At 40.0% G+C, this 12,336-nt stretch overlaps 2 protein-coding genes across 2 annotated transcripts in view; both read left to right on the top strand.

The window, feature by feature from the left end:
- LOC110395616 (ALK tyrosine kinase receptor-like) overlaps nt 1-443 on the top strand; it is a 159,574-nt gene extending 159,131 nt beyond the window's left edge. Inside the window, exon 8 of the mRNA XM_021390228.1 lies at nt 255-443. Within this exon, the coding sequence (XP_021245903.1) occupies nt 255-443 (189 nt within the window). The remainder of the gene's footprint in view (nt 1-254) is intronic.
- Nucleotides 7,899-12,336, top strand: part of ALK (ALK receptor tyrosine kinase) — a 53,015-nt gene continuing 48,577 nt past the window's right edge. Inside the window, exon 1 of the mRNA XM_021391827.1 lies at nt 7,899-8,062. Within this exon, the coding sequence (XP_021247502.1) occupies nt 7,899-8,062 (164 nt within the window). The remainder of the gene's footprint in view (nt 8,063-12,336) is intronic.

The raw sequence follows: 12,336 nt of genomic DNA, 5'->3' as shown, positions 1-12,336 counted from the left end.
ACCTCCCTCGGGGTGCATGGAGTGTACCTGCCTTGGGCACTTATGGCCTTATGTGGAAAGTGTGAGAGCAGCAATGAGGCCAGCAGATGTCCACAGTTTGCTGATTTTGACTCCCCTCTTTCCTTACTACACAGAAGCACTAAGCCTCACTGTTTCCTGAAGCTACTCTTTTTTCTCTTATCCCTTAATTTGCCTGTATTGTATCGAGCTATGTTAGACAATTACATCCACCATAACAAATTTTGACTTTTTAGTTTGAGTTATACCGAGGAATTAATTACTTTAATCTCAACACGAGGAACATTCTCTGCTGCAGTAGTGTTTACTATGCTGGGGGGCTCTCTTATCTGGCCAAAATGTCCATGGAACCAGGACTCGATTCTGATAAGGAAACAGTCAAGCAGTCCATGGTGGGTCCCAGCTACAAAGGGTTTGAGACCTGATACCTACCGAGATTCTGGATGGGTGTTTGCAGCAGTGATGACACAAATCACTGAGAGACTCCAGATCCTGGATGATCTTTGGTGTAGGTGTTGCTGCTGAGTGCAGGACAGGCACATCCCTTCATCTTCGTGTTCTACCACGAAGTGCTCTCCTCTGCTTGAGCTCAGTCACTAGGAACACGCTGGGCTGCTTGTGTGCTGTACTTCTGTAGCATTTCCCATGCCCTGCATGAGGCTTCTCTAGCTCACAAAGGGAAAAATCAGCCTGAACTACTCTGTGCTGCCCCACGTGTATTAAAAGATGAGAACTGAGTAAAAATCCACACAGGAGACTGAGTCATAAACATAGCCTGTACTTTCCCACACATTTGGGATTGGACCTAATGTGCCCTGCACTTTGTATATAGCTTCGTATTGCACTTTGCTCCTGTTTGTTTTGAGCAGCTTTGTATTTTCATTTTCTTTGTTCCGCAGTACTTTTGGCAGGTCAGATCTGTTAGTTTGTGATGCTGCCCTTTGTTCTTGGTTCAGCTAGTTTTTCTTTTTTGTTACTTTGTTAGATTTTGGCTAGAGTATCCTGACTTCAAAGAATCTCTCTTGTTTGCAGTCCAGACAGTCTTTGTTACCTTTTTCATGTTGCGCATTCAATAGAGCCCTTTGCCTGTTGACCCATTAACAGTGTGTTTAATGCCCGGTTTAAATGGAAGAGGGAAACTGGCAATTCTAGTAAATCTTGGGAGAGTGCAGGAAATGGTACAAATGGTACACGCAGTCCACAAAGTGATGCTCTGAGGTAGCCAGCAAGGGGAAACAGAATGGAAAAAAAAAAGAAAAGAAAAAAAAAAAAACTTGAAGTGATTAGAAACCAAACTAAGACAATGTAATAAAACTGAATATGTTTTTAACACGCATCTAAAAGTTCATCAGAAAGAAAAGTGTGTGTAATTGAGCACAGGAATGCACATAAACTATGAAGAATTAATCCAAATATTGGCCCAATTTAAAGGCAAGTTTTATAAAGGTTGAACAATAAAGAAAAGCATTATTCTCTCTTTCTCTTCATCATGTCATTCCCCTCCTCCGAGTAGGAATTGGTTGGCCTGAACAGGGCTGAAAGAGCAGAGGACCACAGGTTGGTTAGGCATTTCCTCCTTTTAAAGAAGCAGTCCATCTGCCTGTCATCAGGAACTGCACTACAGTCTGGGAATTCTGGAAACCACACATTTCAATTCAAGTCCAAAGGAAGTGCTGTCATCTCAGACACCACCCATGGCAAAACTAAATTACTTTGCCACAGTTGATACCCCCTGGGTGTACACAGTTTCCAGATTATAACGGCCACCTGCTTCTCAATACTTATGCAAAGATGTTAGAGAGCTGACAAAAGAGTTTTGCAGATGTTGAGGGAGCACTTGGCCTTCATGTGGAAGTTATCAGCTGCATTCTGGCCTCCCACATCTGAACAACAGTGCAGTCCCATCTCCTTTGGTCCCGGAACTGTTGCTAGGCAGATGCAGAGCCACTACACTGACTTGCTTTTTATTCCATTTTTCAGAGATGTTCCCCGACATCTGCAGCCTTAGGCTTCAAGGGATGCTGTGGTGCTTGTTAATCATAAGTCATGCACTGTGTTTTCCCCAAGTGTTTGGGCTTCTGTCGTAAAAAGATGTAAGACCAGGCCCAAGACTACAGCATTCTTAAGGGCTTGGTGCAGTGTGTACCTGGCTGGGCAGCAGAAGTTATAAGCATTCTGTGAGATCTCATTTTGTGGTGGATCATGTCTGTTACTGCTGCTTGAAAGTCACTGCAGGCACATAAGCAGTCTGGAAACTGTTTTTAGACAGGCTGTACTTTGCTCAGCACAAGAGAATCTCATGGACCTTAGTGCCATATCTGAAAATTAAAATCTGTGCAAGCAGTTTTGGTGTGGGCTATAATACAGGAGGAGAATAACAATAGAGATGGTGTTTCCTGGTTTGTGATGAACTTAAAATTAGCTTTAAATGTCATCGTACGCATACAAAAGAAGCTCGCTCTTTGCAAGTGAGACTCCACTGCAATTGGTAACGAGATGATTTCATTTTTCATTAGGTCCTGCTTCAAACATTTTAAAGGGTATAGCTGAGCTGCAAAACAATGAAAACAGATCCCCGTAAAAGAGCTTTGTGCCTTTGGCCATGTTTAAAATAATGATTTTTTTTTTTCCTGATGCAGTTTTGACATTTCAACTAGCTATTTCATGTAAGCCTCCATTACATTATGTAAGGAAGTACCAAACTGAGCCAGGCTTTTTTTTTTTTTTACCTGAAATTACTTTTTCAATGTAAACCTGGTCTCTCTAGAAGACGAACATGATATGTTGATGTAAAACAGCGTAGTTGAAGTTTGCCTTCTCATTTGGGTTATGAAAGATGGTTTCATGCTCCATGGTTATTAACTCCATTTTCTTTCCTATGCAAAAGTGTTGTATTTTTTGAAGCGTGTAAATCAATAATTGAAATAATTCCTTGAGCACATTCTGAGCCCCATGCTGGCAGCAGCAAGGCATGTCCCTTTTCCTCCTCTGTTCTTTGAGTTTTAAACAACTTGGAAGTGTACATGTTAACAACATTGATTCAAAACATTTATGAGCATGAAAAATGCAACATAGATATGCCTCTAGCGCAGCCTTTCATGTGCTTTCTTTTGCAAAATGTTGTTAGCATCCTTTTTATTTTAAGTGCTAGTTTTAATATTTGTACAGTTCACATGCTGTTTCTGTTCTTACCGAAACTGTTTCTTCTTTTGACACCTTGCTTTTGTGTCACTGAGTGATCTATGACATCTGAAATTTCTCAGAGGCCTGAGCATTCCACAGTACTTTAGCAGCAAAATTACACACTTTTTCTTTCTCCTTTGTTGTTGTTTTTATTTTTGCTTGTTTCCAGAAATTCATTTTATAAAAGCATGAATAAGAATATGAGAATAAATAGCACAAGAAGCTCTTCATATAAAATATAAGCTTCTCTTTCCTGCGTAGGTATTTTAAAGCTACACGATCAGATCAGTTGAGTTATTGGTCTGTCATTTACAGAAGGTTTTTGTTTGCATATCTAGGTCCTAAGCAAAAGTCTCAGTAGACTACAAGAGAGACTGATTGTGCACAGTTGTTGATCTCGCCAAAAAAACAGGAGTAAGAAGTTTGGCTCCTCTTTCTTATTCTTAAGCCTTAATTGTTGAGCAGTCAAAACAGATGACTACTTACGCACAAGAATGTCTCCTTTCTAATAAGAAAAACAATATTGCCAAAGTGATAAACTTCATGCCTCAAACGTAGTTCATATTCATGTAGCAAACTTCTTGAGACTTGGCAAAGGTGTCTGCAGGCATTGTTTAACTGTGCATAAACTATACTCCATCTTGTATCTTCCATTCCTATCTAATGATGAGATGCTTTCCAACTTCTGCTTCTTTTCCCTTCACTTCTTTAGTGCCTGAATTCCAATAGCTCAGGCGTGGATTCACATCTGAAAACAACTTCTGTTGTTCCCTGTCTAGAGAAGATAATGCACAATAAACTTTATCTTTGTTCAGAAAATAAATCTGTTTGTCGAGAATCCACAGTTCTGGTCAGGAACATTATGAGCAATTCTTTCCATAAATATTACAAATGGAGGAGGAGGATGGAAGCAGGAGAGCTGAATCGCGTGCCGTCTCTCAAGATGTAAGTCTGTGCTGCAGAGTTGAGGTGCAGGTAGCAAGGGAGCAATCCAGTGGGATCCAACTTGGGCAGTTTCTTGGAGAGCAAGGTGCATGTAGGTTCTCTTTTATCTTCCTAAAAATACTTTACCCCAAATACTTTACCCTTCTTCTCTTCTTTGGTTACTTATGCTAAAGACAGACAGCTTTTTCTGCCAGGTACGACCATAGTGCCACATTGAGGGGCACTGCCACTCAGAAAGGAAGGGAAAAGAGACAGTAACTCTTCAGTATCCCCCTGAGGAATATGTATAAACAGCTGCTGTGAGTGTGTCTTTGGTTCTCATTCAGACATCAGAACATTCATTTATGTTGGAATATTTCTAACCATTAAATTAGGCTCAGAGGTGTAAGCAGGCCCAAACTTTACCCGGAAGGGTCTCGGTATTTTACTTCTTTTGTGCATGCAAAAATAAAATGCAAGTCTTGTTTAGTTCTCACATAGTTTTGGAATTGTGTATCTGCTACCCTCATTGTTTCTCCTCACCTTTAAACCTGCCAAGCCCTGTTGATATTGATGAGGATTAGTGTTCTGTTGTGGATGAATTGAGTCTCCTGCTTGTCAGCTCAGATATTCCACAAACTCATAGGCTAAGAAGATTCTTAGGAAAACATCTTTATGGGTATTGTTTGCAGTAGAGTGCACCTGACCAAAGTTCTGCTTCAGTATGCTATGTCTTGGCAGTGGGTTCTCTCTCCCTTTAATTTTGCGCAGATCAATGTAGACTGTTTCATTTACAGACTCAGTGAGTTTTCATGTGAACAGCTAATCATCAGTTACAGTGGGTTCTAAAGCCAGAAAGCAAGGGGGTATTGAGCCAATGTCTACCTGCGATGCTTAATTAATTTCTAAATGATGTTTCTAGCTTCTGACTCTTTCGCTGCTTAACAGAGAAGAAGATATGTAATATATTACGTTAGGGATATGCCACCAACAGCCCAGATTCAGATTTTTCTAAGCATTGACTTGCACTATTCACAGGAACTCATCATGTATGTGATACCACCTGCCATCACTGATGGTGTATTCTGTAGAATGAATGCCAGCCCCATTTGGAAGTCTTTATTATGGCATCCAGCTCATCATCTGCTCTGGTTCACTTCAGCAGGTGTGAAAAGACCTGGACTGCCCTGCTGTGAAGCTTAGAAATGACGGAAAGCATAGCCAAAAATGCCCATTTGGACACAGTGACAGCCAATTCACTCGGAGCCAGTTCATTAGAGTCTGCACATTGCACTTTGCCAGCAAGCTGATCTCCCACATCTAATGCCAGCTATGTCTTTCCCTCAAACAGCTGACATGTGTGCAAAGGCATCCATTCCAATTCATCAGTTGCTTCAGCTTTTACTCTAGTGTTACATTAATAGCTATCAAAGGCTTGCTCTTTTCTCACTTCTGACAATGTAGATGTTGCCTCTTATTGTCTGGCAGGTCTCCAGAAGAGACAGAGGTCTGAAATCCTGTGTGTATTAAGATCTTCAAGGCTTTACCTCCTCAATTTTGAATTGTGAAAATGGCACAGTGAAGTTGTTCCAACTTATCTGTCTTAGAAATTTCACATAGGGTGTTACAGTACAATTGGCATTAGTGTCCTGAAACTGTTTCACATGAAGGTTGTCAGTAAGAGAATTTGTTTTTCCTGCGATAGGTTGAATTTTTTGTATGTCCACCTTAATCAGCCTGTTTGTTGTCTGGGTTTGAAAGTTTCAAAAGGGAGTTTAAGTCCTGATAAATTTCTTCAAGAGAAAGGACTTGGAGTCCCCTTCTCTGAAGATATTCAAGACCCACCTGGATGCTTTCCCTTGTAACCTGCTGTAGGGAACCTGCTTTAGCAGGGGGGTGGACTTGGTGATCCCCGGAGGTCCATTCCAGCCACTACAATCTGTGATTCTGAGACTTCAGTGGATCTGAAAGCTCTTCTGGTGATATTGAAGGGAGAGCAATTTTCACTGTAATTTCAGTCTCACTTTATAGACACTCAGGAATATTAAATGCTCACCTGGTTCTTTACTGTCTTGATCGTCACCTGACATTGAGTCCATGTATGCAGTAACAGTTAGGAATAGCCCTGAAGTTTACTGGCATCAGTCTCCTACACCACAAACCTTTGTCAGTAGCTTCTTTCACTGCTGCTGGTGAACTTGTGGGTATGAACTCAGTCCTTGCCTCGCTGTGTCACAAAGTGACTCAGAATATTCCGTGACCAAGAAGGAAATAGGACAAAAGGGTAGATTACAAACTTTTCACTAACGTTTAGTCCTGATCATAAGATGACTCCTCTATTAGAGAAATGAGAGAGATGCTAAAATTTGCTGCTTATGTGCACTTTGCAACAAGTGCTATGCAAACACATCCAATCGCATCATTATGCCAGTCCTGACTCCACAAATCATCTTCCATCATTTCCTTGCACAGCAGGGCTCCCATGCAGGACAAGTGCAGCCTTAGGCTGGGTCCACTCCCCTTTTTGTGTCCCCCTGAGACTTTGCTCTTCCAGAGATGAAGTTTTCTCAAAACAGGATTTCTAGTGTTTTGTCACATAATTGGTTTGTTACTCCTGGTACATTCCATGAAAGAGCTCAGCTCAGAGTTTGCAGCTTCTGGTTTGTGCTGTGAAATGGGCATGAACATTTTATGCTATCAAAGCAAGAAAGAAAGTAATAGTATCAGATATTCATTTGCAAAATATAAATTTAATTCCTAGCTGCCTGACTTAGCTGTTTGCCTTGAAGTGTTAAAATCGAGGGCCATCTTTTAACATGCATTGGCACTATGCTGAACATCTTCCTGTTTCCAAAAATCCATCATTAATGTAGCTTTAATAAACTCATTTCTTCAGCTTTCTCACCTCCACTGGTTATTGAGATGTCTATAGAGACCCATGTAAAATTTATATATATTTTATTAACAAAGAGCTAGCTTTTCTTCTTTCCAAGAAAATTAGACAGATACATTCATACAAGATTCTGAGACTAGCCTGATGGAGAAGGCTTTCTTTTTCCTTTCAAAGAACAAGGGAGGGAAAATCATAAAATGTGAAATCTACATGAAATAATTTTATATACATAGGAATAAGTACATAGGAAGGGACTCCATTACACTTAATGTAACAAAAAAAGTAGAAAACAGGTTCCCTAAAGTGTTTTAATTAATTTAAAAGAAAAAAACCCACCTAATTATTACTGAATCTTAATTAGAAAGTCTGTAGAAGCAAGGAGGTAAGGATTTTTAATTTTTGAAAAGAGTACATGAGGGATAAGAATATAATTATTATATTTACTGCAGCTATTCTCCCCATGATTTTGCTGCTGCCTGCATATAAAAAAAATTTTGCTGAAGAAGTTGTTAGTCTTAACGTGAATCTCTTCAGTGGCATCTAAGGGGAGAGAGGTCTTCCTTCTGCAGATAATAGATTATTAGCTTGTCTGTTTAAAATTACAGATGCATGTGATAGCAAAAACAGAGATGTTTTGGACTCAACTTTAACAAAAAGAAAGGCCAGTAGTTCCAACAGTAAATAGGATATACTAAGTCGTAGAGGCTTCCACAGGTGTGGTGAAAGTGGAGTTTTCTAAAAGGATTACACGGTCATAAGGGAGTGAGAATTGACTTCTTGGTGATAAGAAAACAAAGAAATGAATGAAGAGTTAGGAGTTTGTTAACCCTTGGATAATGTTTATGTTTAATTTCTTATGTTCTCCTCCTTCTAGCTGCGAATGTCATGGCTCATCCGTGGTGTCTTGCTGGGAAATATATCCTTGGTGCTGGTTGAGAACAAGACAGGGAAGGAGCTGAGCAGGACGTTCTGGCATTCAGCTAACAGCGAAGGTTTGGGAATATGGCAGTGGTTGATCTTACCTCTCCCAGATGTACTGGATAGGTATGAGTCTCTCCTCATCATTCTCCTTCTCACTGATCAGTCACTTCATCACTAGCTACCTGGCAATGAAAATGGCCAACATCACTCCTGGAAGTAGTTCCCTCAGGGTGAGGAAGCGCTTTGTCCCTGAGAGGTATCTTCTGAGAAAGGTAATGAAAATAACTTCAGTGGTTTGCACCCAGTTTTAGAACTGATTGGTGGTTTAGGTTCACCATTTGAGTCACTGGTTGTGCAAGGTGCAACTTCTGAGTCTCCATCTCATTGACCAGAAATAATCATTCTCCTCTTATGTTAATTTGTGTAGCACGTCTCAGTCCTCTTATGATTTACTAGAGTTGATGAGAGCTCTATATTTAATTATTTTTTTTTCTGGATATCAAAGTCCTTAACATCTGATGCCTCCAAATCTGAGGATGAAAGACGTGGGAGAAGCACCTACTGCCAAATCAGACAAGGATGCTTGTGAGCACCTTCATGTCAGCTGTAGCAGGAGGATCAGCATAATAAATGGCTGTCTCAGTTACGACTGTAGTCTGGCTTTAAGCATAAAAGGTTTATCTGGTAGCATATGCTTAATCTGGTAGCATATGCTTATTTACAGAGTGTTGTTTTAGCTGCTTCATACAAGTTAGCTTTAAGGGAATACTCTGTTGCTCCTTGTTTATTTTTGTGTATAATCGAGCCTATGCTGTTTTGAGAGAAGATACAAACATACTTCACCTCCTGCTGCCCTGCCTTTAGGCGGTGAGATGCATCTGCAGTCTGTGTCATGAGCGCTGGTGTCCTTTGTCTTTTGGGGAATCTGTGCCCTAGAAATAATGGATTTCATTAAGGGTTTGCCTCATAAGAAGTTTGAACAAACATTGTATGAATGTGTCTTTTATCTTGCTGTCTCTGGGGGTTGCATGTAGGCTGGAAATACAACAAGGACACTGCCAATGCTTTGGTCTTGAATGTATAATTAATGTGTGTGCGTCAAAGATTTAAAAAATATATGCATTAGGCTTATTGTGCAGTCGCTGCTGAAGCACCATTTGTAAAAATACCTGGTTGCTTCATTCTCTTCAGCTGTGTTTACTTTGAATACTGGTGTATTTTGCCATTATTATTTATGCGTATATGCGATTTATTTTCTAATGTTGCCATGGGAGTGTTTTGTATCTGAATTATTCTGTACTCTTATACTATTGCTTTCCTTTACATTCTCTCTTGTTGCACAGTCAGACAGAGAATACTTTGATGTTAGGAACCAGGCTAGAAATGCTTCACGTGGAATCACAGATCCAACTGATATACAGTGCTGACTATTATTTATAAGGTTTTGACACCCTTACTTCCACATTACTTTCAGAGAAAGACAGCTGGGTTCACTGAGAGAAGAGCTTGTTGGATGTTAAGATGTAAGCAAGGAGAACTCTGAAGTTTTGTTGTCTCTTGAAAAGTTTTTAATCCTTATTTATTCACAGAAACTGTGCTGTTTTAAAAACTTTTTTAAAGTCTGATTTAATTGAAACCAGTCCTTCCTGTGAGATGTGGAAATACCGCAGGCATCTTTCTCACCATCGTGAATCCTGCTTCTTAGGGAATCCAGATTGATGTGTGAATTAGGAACTCTATGGAAGTGATGCACCTAAGTGGTACTGGGGAGGCTGCAGTATTGCATTTATCCTATTTTGTTTATCTTTGGAGATAAATGACAGATAGTTTTATTGAAGTGTAAGAATTATTTAATTGATGTGAGCTCCCTGGTGGGACTGCAGAAAGTTCACTGCTTATGTCTTTTTTCTAATTGCTGCCAGTGTCAGTGGCTATGAGGGTCTGCATTATACAGAAGAAGCAGGATATTAAAGATATTCCTGCAGGAGGAGCTGAAACTTTAAATCACCCACAAAATAAAGCTCTTGAATAAAGTATACTAATGTACCACTTCCACACAAAATTAAAGTACCATCCATTTTGACTGGGAAGCTGAATGGAAAGTGTTATTAATAACAAGATAATGTGCCCTAAAACTGCTCCAAAGTGTGCTTCTTCAAAAACTGCTTAGCCATAATTTCTGTGTTTGGCTTTTTGCCCTTCAAAGAATCATTATCGTAGAATCATAGAAGCATAGAATGGTTTGGGTTGGAAGGGACCTTTAAGATTAGGAAGATTGCCAAAATATTAGACTACTTCTGTCTTTAGAAGCAGACATTTCTTAAATGTTTTATACCCCTCAAGCTCCTGGGGAAAATTATATTTTGGCAGAAAAGCACAGCTACAACATTTCAGGTGATTTGGCAGGAACAGAAAGCATGGAGGAGCATGACAAAGAAGCTGAATTGGGACTGAGAGACATCGAATTTCTTGCATTAGCCTGGGGAATCCTGGACACGTCCTTAATTTCAGAGAGTACAATGAGGAGAGGATTGTCCTTCCTGCCATTTGTTCCTTAGGAACACATCCAGTTGAAATTTTACCCTGTGCAAGGTCTTACCTTTCCTTTGGGAAATTTAAAGATGCTCCTTTTTCTAGGGAGTGTTGGCAAAACAGTCTTGAGGATCAGCTCCTGCGGTGTGTGTGGGTTAACAGAAATGTAATGTAATTCCAAATACTCGGTATCTTCTGAGTACAGGTGAAGAAGGGCAAAGGGCCCAGCTACTCCTCCCTGAAGGACAGTTTATCTGCAAATCAGATAATATGCAAAGACTAGAGAAAGCTAGAAAATTGGTCATTTTTACACATTGATGTAACACTAAATATTTGAGTTGAGAATAGCGTGGAGAACTACATTATTATGAAATTGTTTTACTCAGTGGAAAAATTCTCTTTCTTTTCCAATGATAAATGATAAGCCTACTGAAGGGTTTTCTTTTTCAACTTCACAGAAATGCAAGTAGGGAATGTAGCCTTGAAAGCTCTGTAATAGTTAGGGCTTGATTCTTTTTACAGTTGTTTTTAGTTAGTAAATGTGGGCTTAAATTTTAATAATGGTATCATCATGGGAATGTGACAGCAAGAGCAAACAGAAGCCTGCTGTAATTGCAGATGAGTGATTTGTATAGCTAACAATTAGACATTTTGCTCTCTTTACAGTATGGTTAAGGCATATCTCAGGAAAGAACATCTCTTGTAGATGAAACACAAGCATGTGTAAGTAAGTGACTCTCCAGCGCTTACTGCAGCCTAATGCTGATTATCACCAGCCCATCTAGCAACTGCATTGCTAGGCAATGTAAAGGCTAAAAAGAATTAGCTCTAATAGACTGATGCCTGACCGGAAAAGTAGTGTGTTGATTAAGAAACAAATTCTAATTTTCTTGATTACTGCTCCCTTAGTGAAGCTGATCTGGGCGTGTGGGAGGGCACGCACTGAATGTTCTGTGGGTCTGTCCGCCCCTTGTCTGAAGTTGCCTAGAAGTGGATGCCACGTGAGTCTAGCCAGTTCGCCTTAACTCTGGACCAACTCTGGTCTCCGGAGACCTATCTTCACCACTACAACTGTCATTTACTTAAAACATTTCAGAGTAAATTCTGTAGAGGAACCTGGTAAAAATAGCAAGTACTAATAGCCATCTGTCCAAACTCAGTACAATCTTCACCAAAATTGGCATACGGTGGAGAACAGGTCAGTTGGAAAGGACTTCAGAGTTCATGTAGTTAACCAAAAGTTAAAGCATGTTATTGGGGACATTATCTAAATGTCTCTTGAACACTGACAGGCATGAGGCATCAACCAGCTTTCTAGGAAACCTGCTCCAGTATTAGATGACCCTCACAGTAAAGAAATTTTTCCTTACGTGCAGTCTGAACTGCCTCTGGTACAGCTTTGTGCCATCCCTTTTGTGCATTACCGGTTACCAAAGAGAAGAGATTGGCACCTCCCTCTCCATTTTCCCTGCTAAGGAAGTTGCAGAGATCAGTGAGGTCACCTCCTAGCCTTCTTTTCCCCAAACCAAGTGTTCTCAGCAGGGCTACTCTCTGTGTGCTTTTAGCTGGGAAGCACATCCAGAAAGTAAAAAGTAATATTCTTCTGCTTCTGTTCTACTGAAGAGAATTTTTAAATTTTGTTCTTGTGGATAACATTTTCCTGAACACCGGGTAAGGGATTTTACTACATTGGTAGAGAAAAATGTGACTTAAACTGGAAGGCTAGATAAAGATGTGACCTTCCTGAGGACTGAATTAAAAAAAAAAAAAAAATCAACAGACTTCAGTTACCCTAGAAGGAAATGCTCTGCTGCAGCAAGTCAAAATTGGTGTCCAGATGATTGTTCTTTCTTTAAACTGGTATC

The sequence above is a fragment of the Numida meleagris genome, chromosome 3 (genome assembly GCF_002078875.1).
Source record: "Numida meleagris isolate 19003 breed g44 Domestic line chromosome 3, NumMel1.0, whole genome shotgun sequence".
Taxonomy (NCBI): Eukaryota; Metazoa; Chordata; class Aves; order Galliformes; family Numididae; genus Numida; species Numida meleagris.
Note: the sequence above shows the minus strand (reverse complement) of the source record. Positions and strands in the feature narration are given on the sequence as shown.